The 20,766-nt window shown below is 39.9% G+C and overlaps 1 protein-coding gene across 1 annotated transcript in view; it reads right to left on the bottom strand.

Moving 5' to 3' along the window:
• Window positions 1–20,766, bottom strand: part of RUNX2 (runt related transcription factor 2) — a 113,315-nt gene that overhangs the window by 28,898 nt on the left and 63,651 nt on the right. The window contains exon 4 of the mRNA XM_008057193.2: window positions 4,602–4,763. Within this exon, the coding sequence (XP_008055384.1) occupies window positions 4,602–4,763 (162 nt within the window). The remainder of the gene's footprint in view (window positions 1–4,601; window positions 4,764–20,766) is intronic.

Raw genomic sequence — 20,766 nt, 5'->3', positions numbered from 1 at the left:
CTCTAAGAGACCTCCAGAAAGCATTGAAAAGGTGCAAATACCTTAAGTTAACCTAAGTTACTTCACTCGGATGAGTGGGATAATGGAGGAGTCATGGGCAGTGTAGGTCTCCTCTAGTTGACCACCAAGCGCTTACCCTCTGACTCCTAAGTCAAAGAATCAGGCTCAGTAAACTGCTGAGCTTCTTTCCATAGTAGAATAATTACATAAAATATATTTTGAAAGTCAGCATTTGTTTATACAGTCTTTTGTAATAGCTTCCAGAAAAATAATTATAATCTTTGTGTCAAGCCTCACAAGTGCTTTGAACAACAAAAATGCCATGGGTGATAACATTACAATGATAAAGACATGCAGTGGTTTTTATCATTACAATGATAAAGACATATAGGGCTTGCTGGTCCTTGCCTTGCCACACCTTGCTCTGCAACAGAATCAATGAGAAATCACTTTGGCTACCTCTGTGTAGTGAATATTCTTTTAGGGCCATGTACGATGAAGTGAGATAATGTATAAAGTCACTTAGGGGTGGGAGTGCTTCTTAAATACAGACTGTCATATGATAAGGCCATACTTAGCATAGTAGGTACGGTGGGGGAGGAGGCTTCTTCTGCACTGTAATGTCACTAGACTAGTTTCTTATAAGTAGCACTTGATTTTTACAATTCAACTAAATATGATACAAACTCATTACCATAAGGTAGACCCTGTTAGTCAATTACATGGCATAAGTTATTGTTTAGTTATGAACCTATAACTGCAATTATTGTTCTGTTATAATATTTAAGGCTACCCAAGGTTAAGGAAATATTTCCTGTGTCATTGTCTTGCACCTCTGAACCTTAAGACACCTAATATTGTATCTTTCTCTGCAGTAAAGTAGAGAACATAGATACCTTTATCATTTTATTTTTATCTTATTTTGTTTTTACTTCACTTCCAAAAAGGGTTTGAGGAAGACCACAGGAACTATATGATATAATATCATTGTTATTATCATAATTCTTTCAGTTCTAAAATTGTAGCCTTGTTTGAAAAATTACTCAGAAGAAGGGTTACTAATAAAGAAAGTTGTTAGACTGGATTCTCTAAGAGCCTTTAAATAGATTAAATCATGATCTTACTCTGGAATGGCCTTTTATGATGAAATGAAATTTCTTTAGGACAGTTATTTTTGAAGGATCACTCTGGTTGATCCTTTGATCCTATGGTTCTTGGGAACAGAGTATTACTATGCCTAGTTAATATGACAATATTTTCTGTTTTCTGACATACTTGAATAATTATTTTCTTGTAATGCTTTATTCTTTGTGAATGGCTCACAATTGCTTTTCACTCTGTAAATATTTATTTTTAGTCTACAGAATAACAACAACAGAAAACATTTGAGTACTTCTATGTGCTGAGTACTATTTTAAATACTTTGTGAATGACATATTAGCATTAACTCATTTAAACATTTAGATAATCCAAGGGCTTTTTATTTTAGATATGCCCTGTAGTGATCATATTTATTTATTTGATTCACTTAAGCCAAGGTTTGCTGCAAATTATATATGGACACACAATTTTAGCAAAACAATTTTAGCTTCATAATACCAGCTACAATCTACTGTGTGTCAGGTACATCCTATGCACTTTTATATAAAGTATTTCATTTAACCCTCACACTAACACTAAAAGATGAGTATTATATCTCCATACTACAAATAATAAAACTAAGTTTCAGAGAAGAAGCTTGCTATGAGCTGGGACTCAAACCTGGCTCTAAACTTCCAATCCTACTATGTAGTGAAGAATTTTATTCCTTCTCCCCAAAATCATATGCAAGTGTTTGTTGTATCCTTTAAGATATGGAGATGAGAACTGATTTCTGTACACAAAAACATGAACTGTTCCAGAAAGCTTCTCAAAAAGTGACCACAGAACTGCATGCAGAGAGGGACAGAGGTTGATATTTTAGCTGACTGTGTTATGCAGAAACAGCATTATTTGGCACAGAGCATGGTGAAGACTAGAGGCACAGGAATGGACTCAACAATCCAAAAGGTTTTATTTACAAAAGCACCAAAAAAGTAACAAATTAAAAACTCTCATACTTAAGCCTTCACTTGTAGGAGCCTTTAGGTCATGGACCTCAGACATTGGCTTTAGACACGAGCGGAAGAACGTAAGACAGAAATGGTGCGACTTGGTACCTGGGAACCTAGGATACAGGCTCCTCCTCAAGAAAGGTTCCCAGGACTGGTCCCCAGGAAAGTGGAAATGGTGCAGATGACACGGTGCGGGGTCGCCCAGACAGCACTAGGGTGTGCAGGTGCAGCCCTACAGCTCTGAGCAAGGTCAGATCAATCAGGGTTCTTCCAGTCCATGTCTAGTTGTTTCTTCCTGTTGCTTTACATGCTGACAAGAGGGATTTTCTGTTCTCTTTAATGTTTATACAGAACCTCCCACCCTGGCACCATATTACTTTACTAGTAACAACTCACAGAAATGCTGGGGGTAGGAGGAAAAAACTGGACTACGCTCAGTTTTAACTAGTCTAAAGTAGAGATTCATTCCTACCTCTGGCCTAAAATTAATATATGGCTGGATAGTTAACCAGTTTCTGCTCCTGCCTCCTTCCCCATGGATTGGGAAAAGTTGTGTTGTTTTATGGAAATGTTTTCAGTAGTCCTTGGCAAACTGACTTGAAATAATCTGGCTGTTTTGCATTACACATGTAAATGATAAACAAAGATGACTTCCCATGTATGCAGCATTTTCCCAGTGTTATTTTCCATGATTTTCTGGTGAATTCATATAGGAATATACCACGGTAAGAAAATGCTGAAGATGACTGTCTCTAATGCTACAATCGCTCTCTGGGGTTTTTTTTCCTCCAGGTACTGCTAAAGGTAAAAAAAAAAAAAAAAAAGCAAATTCTGCTTCAGCCACAGAGGGTTGGACAGATGAAGCCCCAGGGGACCCTAAACAGGAGCAAGTTTGCACAAGCCTATCCTGTCAAAGTGTCATTTTGGCCCTATGTAAAGCAAAACAGACGCTCAGTGTGAAATACAGAAGGAAGAACCAGAACTAACCCAACACCATCAAACACTGTGCCTTTAATCCCCTATCAGCCTGTGTTATCCCCTCTGTGCCTTACTCATCCTTTCCCATGTCTCTAATTAATGTTTGCCTAAAGGAGATGGTGGTTCTGGGCAAGGGAAATGAAAACTACAATTCTATACTCTGCACAGTTCCCCAGTACACACCACGTGGTTCACAAAAATAATAACAGCAGTCATCATGAAAAGTGGCAACATGGTTTTCCAACGCATCTTACGGTTCTCCCTCCACCCCTCTTCTTTCCTTACTCACCCCCAAGGGAGTCCATCTGCTGCCGAAAATGAATGTGAGGCACTAGGACCAGAGAGCCCTTTCCTGCTATTTGCTTGAGAAACAAAGCCTTCCCTCCTCCCAAGTTGAAAGAAATAAAGGAGTCTGAACTAATCAAAACCTGCAAGCCTGCTGGTGGAGCTTCAGCTTGTCAGTGGTGCAACTCAGCGGAGTGAGTAACGGCTTCGAGCTTTGCAGAAAACGAGAGAGGGAGAGAAACAGAGACAGAAACACAAAGAGAAAGAAAGACATTATCCTGGCCAGGAGTCAAACAGGTGCATGGGGCCCGAACGCTGAGAAGAGTGTCTGGCAAACATGGGATCCAATGGGGTGCGTGCCTCTGTGGAGCCACGTCTTTTCTACGGGGGACAATGTTTGCAGTTCGTATGTCAGGGTGTACTGAGAGGTTTATTTTCTTATTCATGGGACTCATGCGGTCGGCTGAGGGCCTTCAACTTTTCTCTACTTGTCAGTCCGAAATGTTCATGAACACTTTCGGGCTCTCTATGACGAATCTCCAGGACAGAAGGGCAGCCAGGTCATTTATCACATGCCTTTCCACTGGGAGCCATACATTTCTGCGGGGCTTTCGGAACTGTGGAACTGTGGCCAGTGGGCGGCCGGGCCAAGGGGGACAGCAGTGTGTGTTTGCTTCACAGAACGGCCCCCTCCATCTTGAGCTGGCTGCTCAGAGGCCACATAGTGCTTTTTAAGACTCTTCCAGGCCTCACTGCACTTCAAATGACTAGTTTCTGACAAAGATCCTAAGTTTGCAGGTGCTCTCTCTTGGAAGGCTGGACTCCTGGGATTTATAAGCCTTTAGGAATGGAGGGCTGTGCCATCAATCTGTAATTAGGTTTATAGGCAGATGTTAGGAAAGAAAGGAATACAAGCAGAGGAAGGCCTGGCATAAGACCCTCAGGAGAAGGCCCTAGTTATGAGACCCACCCAATGGGACACGATTGATTCAGCAGGACACTAACAGGGTGGCATTAAATATCATCTTAAGAAAATTATGCCATCTCTGGTGGAGTTTCAGTCTCTTGACTTAAAAATGTTTGAGTGTTTGATAGTCCCATAATTCAGAAGACCCAGTTTGCCAGTTGTCATACCCTTGCCCACATGTCTCTAATAGAGAGTTACTGTGAGTATGGATAAGACAGGCTCAGCCATCCCACTCCCCCCGGATCCCTGTAGGTTTTTAGTTAAAGCGCGGTCTTTACCTGAAATGCGCCTGGGCACATCGGTGATGGCAGGAAGCCCGGTGCCCCGTGTGGAAGACAGCGGGGTGGTGGAGTGGATGGATGGGGACGTCATCTGGCTCAGGTAGGAGGGGTATGATTGGTCATAAGACCACGGAGGGGAAGACTGTGCCTGCCTGGGGTCTAGGAAAAAGAAGAAGAAAAATCTTTAGCGTAACAACCACTGCAGCCTTGGAAACATACAACCCAAAACTTAGAAATAATAAATCAGGAAAAAAAGAGAATATATAAGGAATGACTATTTATCTCCTACAACCCCATGCTTTCAGGCCCTGAACAGCACGAAGCCTTCTAGACTTCAAGTTGCAAAGAAAGCAACAAAATGGATCATGCATAAGGACTATTTGTTTCTCTCTCACATAAATATTTCTATTTGGAAAGTCTAACAGTCATTTAGAAAATCAGCTTATCTTTACAGCATGGGATATTTTATTTATTTTTCTGTATTCTCTAAATTCCTCCAGTGAACATGGATTACTTTTTTTTAAGTTAGAAAATTTTTGAACAGTTAACTTAGTTACATAACATGTACACTATGCCATTTCCTGCTGTATGTCCCACTACTCTTTTTCAGACATGCTTTTTGGTTTGAAAGTACATACTTCCATGATTTCGGCACGGTGCCCTTTCTTTTCAGGCAGGTCCATGAAATGGCAATTTCTAGTATAAGGTGGAGGGTTAAGGGAAAAGGTTAGGGATGAGAATGGAGGAGGCAGTATGTAAGATGAATAGAAAGGTAACTGCCATTAAGAACTGAAAAGCTTTGCCACCAGCCAGTCTCAATGTTAAGTATAAGAGTTTCTAACAGTAAGAAAATGCCCCAAAACAGGAAAACAAGGAAATGTTTATAATCCTATCAAAATCTGTCTAAAAGATGTCACATGTTTAGAAATTGTCCTAGTATCACCTACAGTCATTGTAATAATAAAAAATAATGGGCAATCAACTGACTAGGGTTAGTGAGTTGCTGAACATTAACGATATCTTTTGATGTATCTCTGTGGAGTTTCTTAGATGAACAAACTCAAGGCCAAGTAGATTTATGAAAAGACCTTCAGTCTACATAAGAAAGAAAGACAAATGTGTTGTGTGCTTCCAAGGTGAAAAGTATGTATTTCAAACTATTTAGCTCTTACTTGAGGGCCAATCAAACAGAATCATAAGCAAATTTCTCTTAACAAGTGTTTTATGCTAATTTAAAAAATTCCAATAGATCAGGCTGTTGACAGGATAGTTTGATATATTAGAATATGCATAAACTTTGAAATGTTCAGAATTAGGTTCAAGTTCTAAGTCTTCTATTTTCTGTGTGATCTTAGCTTAATTAGTCGTTCTGTGCCTCCATTTCTTCATCTGTAAAAGGCAGGGAAAGAGGGAAAGCAATCATACCCGACAGGGATGTGAAAAATCACATGGGAAAACTATTAAGAGAAGTCTAGCACAGAAAACACTCAGTAAGTAATAATTCTTATCTTAAAAAGAAAAAAAAAAATCTCGTGGTGACATAGGGATAGTTCCATGTTTAAAACATTATCTGAGCTACAGTTAATATGTTTGGAATAGGTTTAGTTTTTCTTACTTTTTATTTTCTTTGTAGAGACACAGGGTCTTGCTCTGTTGCCCTGGCAGGAATGAAGTGCTGCGATTCTAGCTCACTGCAGCCTCAGACTCCTGGGCTCAAGGGATCTAACTGCTTCAGCCACCCAAGTAACTGGGACTACAAGTGTGTGCCACCATGCTCCCCTAATTTTTAAATTTTTTGTAGAGATGGGGTCTCACTGTGTTGCTCAGGATGGTCTCAAGCTCCTGTCTTCAAGTGATCCTCCCTCCTCAGCCTCCCAAAGTACTGGGATTACAGGCATGAGCCACAGAGCCTGGCCCCGGGATAGGTTTAAAATTATCCCCTCATCATCTATTACTCTTGGAAATAAAAAGCTTAATTTTCTAAAACTGTTAATATATTTGAACAGTCAATTCAAGTTTATCTCTTAAAGTAAAAATGAGTAAAATAAGATGGGTTTTTTTCTGAGATGATTCCTCTGTTAAGGCCTCTGTTTTTCTATACAGTCAAAGCAGTTCAGCTATTTCTTGTTTATTTGTTCAATTCAGAAATAATTTATTTAAAGATTGTCTAAATAGGATAAACTTCCTTGAGTCAAAATAATTAAATACATCTGGACATTTATCTAATGTTTACTGACATCAACAGATATATAAAGAACTGTCATCCAATTCAACTTTAAAGAACATTTACCTGAGTTTGCAATTTGAATAAAAATGTAGTAATGTAAATGGTAAACAAACTTTTCCTTCAGAAATATAAAGGGTACTTGATCATTAAAGTCATATACTTCTGTGCTTTAAAACTCTCAAGGCTGAGATTGTATAAATTGGCAACATTTCAAATCTGAGTGACTGGTCCTTGTTATATATCTGATATTGACATACTTCCTTGCCTTACACCATTAATGTAATTCACTATTCAGAGAAATGGTAAATGATCTTCAGATGGAAAAAGATTCATTCCTTACAGCACAGAAAAGAAATCTCATGAAGCCCAGGCCTTTATTCAAGCAAGATTTTCAAAAAACAAATAGGACAAGACCCACATAGCTAAATAAGTTGGGCACATGGGACTCAGATTTGGATTTGAGTTCTAATTTCACCAGATGACTTCCTGAGCAAGTAGTTTAACCTGTATGTCCATCCTTCTACTAAAGCATGTCAGTAAAGGGTCCCCTGCCTAAAAAACAGAAAATAAACTACACAGAAATATAAAGAATGACTAAAAGGAAGTAGAGAACTTAGATGTAAGACATAGTCTTATGGTTCTCATGCAGAGAGGCAGCTGGGTACAGTGAGAAGCAAACGGACTTTCCAGTGAGAGGTTCTGAGCTGGAGCCCCAGCTCTGCTATTTATAAGCTATATGACCTCATCTGAGTTAGCTAACTCTCTGAATCTCAGTTTCCTCATCTGGAAGATGAGGCAGCATAACACTGCATAGTGAATACATTTAGCAAAGCAGTCATGCAGTCTGGCTGTGCAGACAAGCCTAGGCTTGAACACATCTCCCTACTGTGCTAAGCAAATCACTAAAACTTTGGAGTCTCTGTAGCTCATCTATAAAATGAGAATAAGGATACTTATTAGAGTTTTTATGAGCATTGTGTGCACTAGGCCACATCTGATAAGGTATCTGGCACTCTTAGCACATATTAAGTATATGATAAATAGAACTGCTATCTGTAAAATGAGTACAATAATAACTACTGCCGTGTTTGTTTGGAAAATTAGATGAGATAATGTAGGCAAAGTCATTTTGATGACTATAAAGTACTATATTAAAACTATTTTTATTCTCTTTAGAGTTCACATGGTCAAGCCCCTGTCATGTGACCTGGGATGTGTTTCTCAATGTTGCTGAGTTTTAATTTCCTCAGCTGTAAAATGGGAATGATAATACTATCTCAAAGAGTTGGAACCTCAGAGTGAAGATTAAATAATATACAGTGAATGGCACATATCATTATTACAAAATGAATAGAAATCTGACTCTACACTAAGTAGCTGGTTTTGCCTAGTGTCGTTATTCTTAAAGATTTCCAAGATCAGATGCAGTGTAATTAAGTATAAGGACTGGCACCTAGTGGGTACTCAATAAGCAACTACTGAATGACCCTCCCGGGTGGCTTGAATGAATAATGCAATATTAAAATGAAGTCATAACTAGTTATTCTCTAATTTCTTCTTAGGCTATCAAAGAGGCTTATATCAGTGAGGTTTTTAGGTTTTTACATAAAATTCCTGACTGCCAGAGCATATACTAGAACAGTCTATTAAAGGATAGTACTGCTTTTAGTGGTGGCTCTTCCTGAAGATATCCAAGATTAGGAAAAATAACTTCTCACTATCCCTAAACAAGTAAGATTTTTTTGTGTGTGTCTTTCAGAGAACAGGCTACAGTCCAGCCAATCTTTCTCAAGGTTGCTGTCCTATGTATCTATGATAATAACATTCACTTAAAGAGAAAGAGTTACTAAATAAAAATAAGATATAAAAACTGCCTTATGGAGTTGACTAGATCTGGTATACGTAATTGTAAAGAAAGGACAGCAACCTTAAAAAAAGTACCAGTCTCCAAACACTTCCATGCCTTCTCTTAAACCCTATGAATGAAAAATTATCAATCCAGGCTCCATTATTTCTGGACTGTGTGACTGGACAAATTACATAATGTGTCTAAGATTCAAGTGTCCTCATCTGTAAGATGGGAGTGGGTAAGAATACCTCCTTCACAATGTTGTTATTAAATTAAATGTTAAAAGATTAAATGAGATAATGTAATAAAAAGATTAGCACACGGAAAGACCCAAATAAACATTTCCCACAATTAAAAACTCTACCTGTACTGAACTTTCAGTCTGCATTTGTTTCCAGTCTTTAATCTCTTTTTCTAACAGAGGACAATTTCTAGAGCATTTCCTTTGCAGTTCCCAGTATAAAGACTATATATCTGTGTTAGTCATGATGACATCCTTTTACAATCGCTTAACCTTAATCATATGCCTTCTTAAGTCTTGATTTCTTCCCAAATCCAGAAATCTTAATCTTTTGGGTGTATTTTCAAATACTGTACACATTAACCTTTTCAATTTTTAGTGGGGAAAAAAATAGCCATAAAATATCTTGACTTTCTAAATGCTCAGTCACCAAGAAAACATAATCCAATCATAAATATATGCTTGCAGCATATTTGCTTTTTATGGACAATTATTAATGCTAACAGTAAAGTCACCTTAACCTGATCTCATACACCATTTCTGAACTCAACTTCCTGAAGAAACCTGAGACTTCTGAGATTCACTTTTAAATTGGATGAGTCAGAGCAGGTGACAGATGTTTTTAGGCATCACCGGTCAATCCCAAACTTATTAATAGGGAAAATACAGGGCCTAGCTCTGAGACAAACCTACTAATTAACCATTAACAAACAGGAAATTGTCTTCATCTCAACCTCAGGTCCTACAGAGCAAGGATAAACACCCAGCACTCTGCCCCATTCTGAGGAATATGGAATTATTTTTCTTTTCAAATCTGCAGAAACATGCAGGAAAGTACCATGTCCTATCACTCCAATGCTTGACTTCTACAAGCATATCTCACAGAAATGAGGTGTCAATCTTGGCCTTGAGGTTACACCCTGGGTGACCTGTAACTACCTGTAAGCACCTACCTACAAGATTTCAGAGGCAAACTCAATGCTATCTCACAGAAAGTTTTTTTTAAAATGAAAACTGTTGATGAGCTTAAATATTTTATGGTGTCTTAAAAACTGTAATTCATTATTTTTATATGTCAACCTTCAGAAACACTATCAATATTATTTTTATTACCATATTATAGAAATGTAAAGTACTCACATGTTTTTTTACATAGATATGACAACTTAAAAGCAAAACCTCTGGTGTTGGGTTTCTGTGTGCACACACTCTTTAGTGTTTGGGAAATCTGAATTACTAAATATCACAAGAACATTTAAAGATGACTCCATCCCTATTTCTCCACAAACGTCTCTCCTGCCATCTAAAATAGGGGGCTTTAGAGGGAAGTGGTAATCAAATTTGACCTGTAACATAAACTTAAGAGAGAAAAATCAGGTTTTTTCTTTATAATGGGTCTGCTGTACTCACGGGCAGGATGTGATTCATCAAAATGACTAAATGGGAGAAAAGAGAAAGATGCAAGAGGACCCAGCCTGCTCCCAGAGACCTTGAAGATAAAACCAATGAGAAAGTAGTCCCCAGTGCTGTGAAAGCCTATTAAAAACTACCACAAGGCATATACGTTCAGGCTATTTATTGGACGCCTCAAATCTGCAACCACACATTTCAGAAGAAATCATTGTTTCCTTTGTGAGAATAGACCAAATCTATTAAGAGTTCAGGTTAATTTCCCTTTTTCCATCTGAGGTGGAAAGCATTGAAAGCCAAAAAAAAAAAAAAAACCCGAAAAGCAAAAAAACGGTCATTTGACATAAGGAATTATTTCAATATCTGCTCCAACTAGGTGAAGTCTGTCACAAGCATGGACTTCTGTTTTTAAAAAAGCTCTAAAGATAGAAATGAACCATGGAGCACCAATGTCAGAGTCAATTTTAAAAGTTATCCTCCTAGGGTGGTGTTCCTTCAGCATAGACTTCTTGGAGAGTGGTTGCATCTGCTTCCCATTCTACAAACCACAAAACATAAAAGTACAGAAGGCAACCGTACCCAGGGGGTGCTCAGAAATGCTAATTGGGAGATGGGTGGTTCATATGTCTCAAGTTGTCTTTCATCAAGCAAAAATAGAGACAAAGATTTATGTAAACCTATGGATATGAGGAAAGCAAACTGTCTTTGAGCTAGACGACAGCTTCTGAAGTTCAATCACTGGAATGGGGGAGAAGAAGGGGTTGGCCGTGCACTTCCTAAAATAATATCTAAAAAGTCACCGTCGGCCATTGCCTTACTAGACTCTGGTGTGGCCATGTGCTCTGGGAGCTATGGCCGCCACCATGTTTTCTGGCTTTGGTGCCCTTCCCTATCTTAGGGAAGTGAATCTCCTCTCTCTCTCTCTCTCTCTCTCTCATTTACTCTTCATATAAACTATATTTTCCAATCTAAAAAAAAAAAAGGCATAGACTCTAAGGCTTGCCATCCTTTCAAATGACTAAAAAACCAAAGTTCACATCTGCATAATTGAACCCTAAACACTTGGCCCTCACAATAAATGAGAAAGGGGGAGGGTAGGGGGAAAAGGGCAGCCCAGAAAAAAATGAACTGACTCTAGAAAACACGTCAAATTCTTTTCTGAATGAGTGACTATGGTGGGGGGGGAGCAAAGCAGGCACAGGAGCTTTGTGAAAGCCCAGTGAAAGGTTCGTGTGGACATGAGGGCCGTTATAAGCAAGCCTCGTTTTGTAAACACTTGGGTTACACATGTGTGGGTGTGAAGGAGGATCTGCTTTCCCAAGAATCACTCACAAGGCACACCATGGACACGGTGCCGAACTTCATGCAGAGACGGGAGGAAACAAGCCAACAAGAGCAGAGCCTCAACCAGCACACAAAGGCTTCTTCCTGTTTGTGCTGCCAGCAGGCTTCTGTGTAACACGACACCACTACAGCCCATGATCTCTGCCAAAGCTGTATGTGTCTGCTGTGAGTACCTGCTATATTTGAGGAGTAGGGTCTAAGTCGAGATCTGCACAGCCCGCAACCCCTAGGCCTCCCCACGTTGTTTTGCCTAATCAGCACTCAAATCAGGCAGTGTAAACCTCAAGTATTTCTTGAGAAAATTGGGGTATTTAACATGAAGTATACAGTCCACTCGCTTAGAACTTTGCCTCTTAATTGCTACCAGGGTCAATAATCTTAACACAGAGGGGCAGACTTACCATTTCCTATCTTAAACTGTTTCTGTCATATTACGGTCATTCATAATACAAATGTACTCACACTCATATACACACACATTCATACATACAGAGATCCCCATTTCAAAATAATTTATACTAAATACTAAATGTTAAATTCTATGTCTTTTTGAATAACCCTTTGAGCTAGACTGAAGTTTTTAGAATGAGCTTTTCCTATTCACTCTGGTTCTCTTCATTAATAGGAAACACAGTCTTGAAACATCCTCTTCCAAGCATAGGAAAAGTCTTAGGACTGGATGCTTTGGCACTAACTGTGCAGTTGTGGGCCAATAATTTACCTTCTCTGAGCCTCATTGTTTTCACTTGTAAAATGAGAATGGATGGGTTATCTCTAAGATGTTTTCCAGGTATTAAATGCTATGATTCTAACCACTCAGAAAGTAAGCTCCCTACCCTTAGTCTTTCCTCAAGACAGCAGTTGCAACAGAAACTACTGAAGCCACACAGAGGGGTGGCTATGAATGGTAGAAGACAGGAGTTGATGCTCATTGGCACCACCCATCACCAAGTGTTTGGCTCATGTCAGCAGAGGAGACTCAAGAGCAGGATTCGGACTCCCCTTGCTGCCCTCACCAGGAGCCTTCTCAAACTGACCACGGTGGCTACCAGAACAATTCGGCAAGAGACCGACTTAAGTGATTCAGAGAGCTTAAAACTGAAATTTGAGAAGAAAACAGCAAACTGGATAAAACTAGATGCCGTATAGGGCACACCAGGCATGACCATAGGTTATGTTACAATACAACTCATGGGAGAAGAGGAAATTAGTACATCTTAGGGGTCAACAACAGGGAAGAGGATGAAAAATGATACATGGAGCCTAAGACAATGTTGCCTGCAACAAACCCAGAAGGAATTTGCATTGTTGGGACAGGGTGATGAGAAGCATCTTAAGTATCCTCAAGTTTTGCAGGTGATGAGACTCATAACTGTCTTATAGAAAAGGAGGGGATTTCTTATTTAAGAGAAAACCCTAATCGAAGAAGCAAGAGGACATACCACATGTGGCACCTAACCTGGCCTTACCCTTGGCATATCCTGAACCCCAATGACAAAGAATAGGGTAGACAATAAGATACAAATAGGTAAGACCAAAACTTGAAATATTTACTAGGATGTGGTGCAGGCCAGAGGAAGTGCCCTTAGGTCAAATCATGGTATTGAAATGGATGTAGCAAATTCGGGTTCAACTCAGTCTGGTACAACATCCAGGAGGTAAAATATGGCAATTGGGGTATTACAGAAGATCCCCAGGTATAGTGATACCTGTTGTCAGATGAATGAAGCCATCCATCGTTCTAGGAATTGCCTCTCATTCATTCATTCGAAAAATATTTCTTTAGTGTCTACTCTGGTGTTGTGCTAGGCACTAGGAATACTAATGGTGAATAAAAGTAGATAATAATCCATGCTCTCATGGAGTTTACAGTTGGGTAGGAGATGTCCATGGCACCATAAGAATGTGGGACTCCAGCCACAACTGGGTGTCAGAAAATGCTTCTTTAAGGTAGTAATGATTGAGCCAAGACATGAATAACATCATCCAGAAGATGAGTAGTGGGGTTTTAGGCAAAGAAAACAGCTTGTGTCCAATTCCTGGGAAGAAAGCAGTATCATTTCCTTTAAGGACTCAATAAAAAGCCTGTGTGTTTGGAATGCTGACAAAAAGTTCAGACTGGTGAGATGAATCTGGAGAGAAGGCAGCGAGGAGCCAGGCTGTGCAGAACATACTGGGCCATGCCAGAAGTTTTGGTCTTTATTCTAAGTGCAATAGAGGGTCACCTTAGAAGGTGCCTAAGTATGCAGTGACATCATCAGATATGCATTTATAAAATCTCCCTCTGGCAGCATCATAATAGAAACAGGGCAGAAGTCCAGTCTGGGACCAGGTACACAGGGAAGGGTTTGTAGGGAAAACAGCAGCCAGAAAGGACACACGGGTAGGGTCTGGGGACTGCACTCAGGCTGAGGCACTTAGCTGCCTTTGCACATCATCTGACCATGGGGTAAGCTCCTGATGCCCTTGGACTGGATCAGGATTGGCTCTGGATGGGCCAGGTGAGCCTGGAGTCATGGGTCTGCCTCTGACCTGCAGCTGTGAGTGATCTGGCCCAGCTCCACCACATACCTTCTGATTCAGAGGTAGAGCCCGGGTACCTGTATATTTAATGAGCTCCTCAGATGATGGTAATATGTGCCAAAGTGTGAGAACAATGGACACAATTTTTATTATGACAGAAAGGAAAATTACCCAATGCTATTTTGACTTAGTCTTCCCTATCAAGAAGAATGATCTTAAATAGAGAGAGCAGAACAAACATGAGTAAGAGGAAATTAAGGCCCAAGAGAAGTGAGGAGATAAGAGAGAGCAGTTTGTTGCTTTAGACGAATTCAAGTCTCAGTCCAAGATGAATTATGTCAAAAATGTGTGGCGACTAGTAGGCAAGGGACTTCTACTTGACAGAGCAGGGTCTGTCAAGTAGAAAAAAAGTTCTTTCTTATAGTAAATAAAATATGCCTCCCTGTAACTCCACTCACCACTAATCTTGGTTTTGCTCTCTGGGATTACTAGTCCACATGACAGTTGTTATTTGACGGCAATGCCTTTAAAGTTTACTTTAAAGTAAATGCTTCGTATTACTGCAGCCATTGCAGAAGATAATCACATAATCATGCCAACTGGCTCTTCCAGCGATCTCCACCCTTAGCTGGATCCTCAGTGATGCTCATCCAAAGTCAGCTTTCTTTCCCACCTTTCACCCTGGTGACAGTGCCAAACATTTATCATTTTCAATGATAACACTGAGAATTATTTTTAAGTACTTTTACCATTACTTTTAAGTAGTACAAAATACAGTAGGCTTTACACTTCCTTACCCCATTTGCCTTACTCAGTAGCATTGCTATTGGCAAAACCTAAGTTTCAACTAGTATTTTGGAGCCACTGTTGGTGTTGACTGGCCTGCAGGCCACTAAAGACAATTCAGTGACTTCCAATAGCCTGTGTATAAAGAACTCTCCACACTCCGTCTCCACAGTGACTATCAGAAAGCAGAATGGGTTCACTAAAAACCAGTCTCCTGGAATTACTGGAGCAATAGAGGAGAAGACAGCACAAAAGTCTACCATGTAGCTGGACTTCAGCAAGATATATGCCTTGTCACTAATGTGATTTAAAGCTAGCTGAAAGGCCTATCAGAAAGTGGCTGATAGCACAGACCATGGTCAATTGAGAGAGAGGTGTATCATGGCCTAGTCAAGAGTATTATACTCCTAGTTCTGTCCAGCATCTTCCCCAAAGCCTTGAAGGATTAGAAGCAAGCTTTCCAAGCTTTAGGATGAGACAAAGTTGTGAGGAATAGCCAACACAGTGGATGAAGAAATGGAACTTTAAAATAATCCTACAAGATGGAAAGAGGAGGTGAAAACCAAATGATGAAATTGAGTAACAAAAAAATTCAGTGCTACATTTTGTCAGCTACAAGACAGGACAAAGGATAACTGCCCCAAGTGCAGAATTTTTCATGGAATACAAGCCACAGTGTGATGGGATGACAAAAAGTGAACACAACATAGGATACATTAACAGAGTGATAGTAGACCTACTGACCTTCTCAGACATTGCTAAAAGGATAGTGTTCTCAAAAGGCAGTGCCAGACTGAAGCAAGAATACATGACAAGGTGGAGGACCTCCACCTGTCATAAAAGGAATAACTGAAGGAAGGCAGAGTGCTCCCGTCTACTCTCAACCTCTCCATATGACACTCCTTCTCCTTCCCACCTGAACCAAAACTCAGATTAGATTTCCCAGATCTTTCCTCCTAACCTTTCCCATTAGCTGCTGCTCATTCTCCAAGTCCACAAGATGGGACAACTCAGAAATCTTCAGAAATTCTTCCATCTTGACTATAATTCTTCCAACCTGCAGGACATTCTCCCACATTGGTAACTGGCTCAACATCTTCCTTGTTTCCCTGACTTGTACTGCATCCTCCTGAGGCCTACGAGACACTGACAATCCACCCCACCGTAGCTGGCTCCCAGTCACAAACTGCAACCACTGCAGGAAACAATCACATAATCATGCTGACTGGCTCTTCCAGCGGTCTCCACCCTTAGCTGGATCCTCAGTGATGCTCATCCAAAGTCAGTTTCCTTTCCCACTTTTCACCTTGGTGACAGCTCCAAACATTTATCATTCTCAATCTTTTCCCCAATACCCTCACCCCTCCCTGCCTAAATCCCTCCTGCCAGATCTCACCTTCCCGAGACACAGGTTTCTATTTTCAGATCTGAGGGTTTCAGAAATCTCCTGGTGCCTCAGTTTTCTAATTCACTAAATATGGCTTACAAACCGACTCTTCTGTTAAATCTGTCTTTTAAAAACTATTAAAACCAATTGTTTTAAACAGTTAAAAAGCAAGTCTTTATCTTAATAAGCAAAACCCCAGAAAAAATCTGAAGGTCATAACTAGGAGTATGCCATATAATTTTATTCCTGGAACACTTTTGCATATATTAAATTTAAAATGGAATGAAAATATGTTTTAGACTGATAATACCCAAAGTACCTTACTGTTGCTATGAATACTGCATAGTCATCAGACACCAACTCCCTGTTTGAAGCCTTGGGTGCCTATCCATGATTAACCATCAAAATAAACTGCCACAGAGCATGAGTTGCACCAAGTCACATGCCTGGCTTGTCCTCTCCTGGGTTAACCCAGTAGGTTGAATATTTCCTTCAAAGTCAGTCTCCAAGTCTGATCCTTTTCCCACAGTCCATCACAAAATGTTAAAAGGGGCAAGAAAAGTCCCTAAGCAACTAGTAAAGGGGACAGGTATGCATACATGGATGTGCACACGCATGCACATACATGTATATATGTATATGTATACATGCATGTAAAACATACATATATATATATACATGCATGTAAAACTAAAACTAAAAATCAAACAAAAAGAGAAAGATGATGCTTTAGAAAAGAATGGGGAATGAAACCAAGACCTCCTCTTCATAGAAACCTAAAGACAGGCTAGAGATGGAACAGTCTTGGGGAAGAAGGATGAAGTGAGGCATCATGTCGGAGGAGATGTACTCTTCTGAACACAACTGGATATTCACTATGCATCTTATATTCCAGATAGGAGAAAACTTAAAATGTAAGTTTTTGGAACAAAAACTCTCCTTTTCTAAAAGCCTCAGGAAGTCAGATCATCCTCAGTTAATACAAGAATGCCAGTTTTCAGAAATCCAAACAGAGCTCCTTTACGAGGTGAATCTGTGGATACTGCTAGCCAGCTAAGCCATAACAGGACATGTTGACTAGTCCTTCCCAGAGTCCTATGGAGCTTCATTCTTTAGAGCCAGCACAGGCTGCACCTGATGTCTACTCTTCCTCATCAGGTGGCTGCAAGAGCTAAATAGATGTGAAACAGTGTTTACACACAAGATTCGTGCCCCTTGTTTTTTTTATGTGTGTGTGTGTGTGTGTGTGTTTGTTTTAAACAAGGATTGTGATATGCAACTTCCTCTAAAGAGATTTTCTGTTCACACGTGTACATGGCAGCAGCAAATCTGCCCAGCTATTCTGCCCAAAAACCTCAAAGGAAGAAGACAGGGCAAGACTTTCTAGAAACTTCAGAAATTAAAACACAACACCACCACAAAGTAAAAGAAAAGGTCTTCCGGCAACCTGTCTTTGAATATGGTGACTTCACTTCCTAAAGACACAGAAGCCTACAAATCAGTTGGACACAGTGGTGGTGAAGCCTGAGACCTCACTGGACCCCCCACTGTCCTCCACACACCCACACTGATGTACCCTGCAATCATCCTTCTGGCTCACTAACTGTCCCTGAGCCTCTTACGGGTTCATTCTCCCTCACACTCATAGCCACCACCACCCCACGCCCACCTCACCTCCCAACTTGTTCGCATTAAAGAATCATGTGGTCACTCAGCACTTGAACAGAACAGTAATTTGAGACACACACGACTCAGTTGTGCTTTCCTATTTCTGAAAGGATTATACTAGTAAATGTTTCAGGACAAGCACGGTGGAACTCCAGGACAGTCAAACACATATAAAGCCTAATCTCAACTAGCCTGATTGGTTGAAATCCTCTTCATTTGTAAAAGAGCACTGTTTGCCAAGAGAGTACAGAATCAGACTGAAGTCTGGTGGAAACTGCTTCACCTAGGTCATGGTGACTGCTGATAAGATATTTATTCGAGAGGATATCAGGCAAGGTGTTTTCACCTTGAATACATGTCTTTTGTAACTGTAACTTAATCATCAAATGATTACATTGAATTTTAAAGTATAATTCAGCTACTCCTACTGCTAACTCTCTTTTATAAAAAAAAAAAAAAACACAAAAGTATTCTAAGGATCCTAAATAATATCCAATGGACAGAAACAGAAACTAGTCCTTTAAGACATGTGCCACTTAGACTGTCAACAACAAGCTCAACTTGATGTGGATGAAGGCAACTAACTGCTAAGCATCTGGAACTCGCAGTCAATAACAACAGCCAAAGTGGCCTCCAGCAAGTCATTTCTCCAAGAATCAATTTCTCCCATCAGTAAATTATGTACTTTTCAGAATTGTTTTAAGGTTTTAATAGGAACTTCTATGAAACTTGTTTGTAAATGGTAAAGAGCTGCCTAAATGAAACTTTGTTAGGCAAAGAAATGGGAGGAAACAGAGTCATGATAAAGGTGTGTTTCAGTCTCCCAAGGGTACTTACTTGGTGGTTAAGCACACAGGGCCGGGAAGCTGTTTAGATCTGCCTTTAATTCCTGTATTTACTGCATTCTTTGTAAGTGGGAGCCTGGGTGAGTTATTTCACCTCTGGGCTATCAGTTTTCATAACAATGCTATCTATCTTAAAGCTGTTATGAGGAACGTACAAGTTAAACTCATCAGAACAATACTTGACACATGATAAGCATCTAATGAATGGTAGTTAATATTAATTCAGTCTAGAAAAATATCAGGACTAGGCTAACAGTGGTCATGTTTCCTGAAGATGTCAATCACCGTTTATTCACTCATCATCAAACCAAAAGTCACCAAGTAAGAAGGCACTACATAGGGCGACAGGGATAAAAACATGAATGAAGCATGGCTCTAGACTTTAAAAACAGTCGAGTCTGATGGAGGAGACAGACATGTAAACAGTAATTGTCACCACCTGGAAAATGATATCATCAAGGGTTGTACCACGTGGCATGGAAGCCTGACTCCACTTGGGTAGGTTGGAAAAGGTCTGATGGAGATGGCAGCATTTGATCTGAGTGTTGAGAACAGAAGAGAAATGAGTTTGAATTTAAGACCCCAAAGAAAACAGTAAGTGAAACTTCAAGTGAATTGCTTGTACATTACAAAAGGAGAAAGTCACCGTAAATGATGTAATGGAATATCTAGCAGCTGATGCAGAAGTGTCCAGAATCTACTCCCGGCTGAATGGCAACTGGGGTCTGAGCTGAGAAAAAATATGTCCTGTGCACTTCTTTCCAACATTTACACACTGGGAAAATCGACTTTCATTGAGTGCATAGAAAAACAATTAAGAATCAAGAGAACCAAGAACTGCTTTTAAGGAGAAAGGAAATCACAAAGGGGAATCCTGTAACCAAGGGAGAATCATGGAAGAGGAAATGCCTTGGGTGGTTGTAAAGGCAGTTTTATGAGCTGCTGTAGGAATGAGAATGTCAAGTCTCTGTTTTCTTAGCATCCTCTTCTTTTCACCATATGACTGCTTTTCTGAGCTCCTCGCCCCAGCCCTTCCTCATCCTCCCTGAGTCTTCCCTGTGTCAATAAATGGCACCACCTTCCTCCAGTTGCCCAGCCCCAAGTAGCTCAAGCCCTGTCTTGCCCTCACTATCAGCAAGAATTGTCGACTCTCTATTTAAAAAAAAATAAATTGTATTCAGAACCCTTCAGTATCCTTCCTTCTCCATTGCCACCAGCTTTAACTCTCTCAGGCTACTGCAGTAGCTTCCTGAGCATAACCCTCCTTCTTTCTTTGCCTCCTTATGGTCCAGTCTTCACACAGTCTCCAAACAAGTTTTATTTATTTATTTAAACACTTGCATTTATTTATTTAAAGTGTAAATTAGGTAATGTCATTACCTTGCTTCACACCTCCAATAGCACCCCACTGCGATCAGAATAAAACCCATGCACCTCATCGTGACCTTCAAGATTCTCCATAATCTAGCTCTTGTCTGCCTTTCCGTGCCTTTGCATGGGATTCCCACTGCCTGAAATGTTGTTCCTCACAAATCTTCAAAACTTTTCAAAGAACTCTTTCTCAACCTTCAAGTCAAAATTAGCTCCTCCCCTCCACCGGATGCTCTCTATCAATGACCCTATTTTATTTTCTCATAGCACTTTTATTATTGTCTGTCTGAGATGATCTTATATGTATTTGTATTTACCCATTTATTGATTATATCTGTCACTAAAATGTGAGCAGAAACTGTCTATCTTCTTCACTTGCATTTATGCCTTGCAGAGAGCATTTGAAAAGTATTTTTTGAATGATTGAATAACAGACCAATAGTAAATGACCCACCCCAAAGATAAGATGAATGTCCCAATCCACTAAATCCAAGGGACTGAATTAGTATAA

The sequence above is a fragment of the Carlito syrichta genome, unplaced genomic scaffold (genome assembly GCF_000164805.1).
Source record: "Carlito syrichta isolate Samal-C Ts95f unplaced genomic scaffold, Tarsius_syrichta-2.0.1 Scaffold302862, whole genome shotgun sequence".
In the NCBI taxonomy this organism is placed as follows: Eukaryota; Metazoa; Chordata; class Mammalia; order Primates; family Tarsiidae; genus Carlito; species Carlito syrichta.
This window is presented reverse-complemented; position numbering and strand designations above follow the sequence as displayed.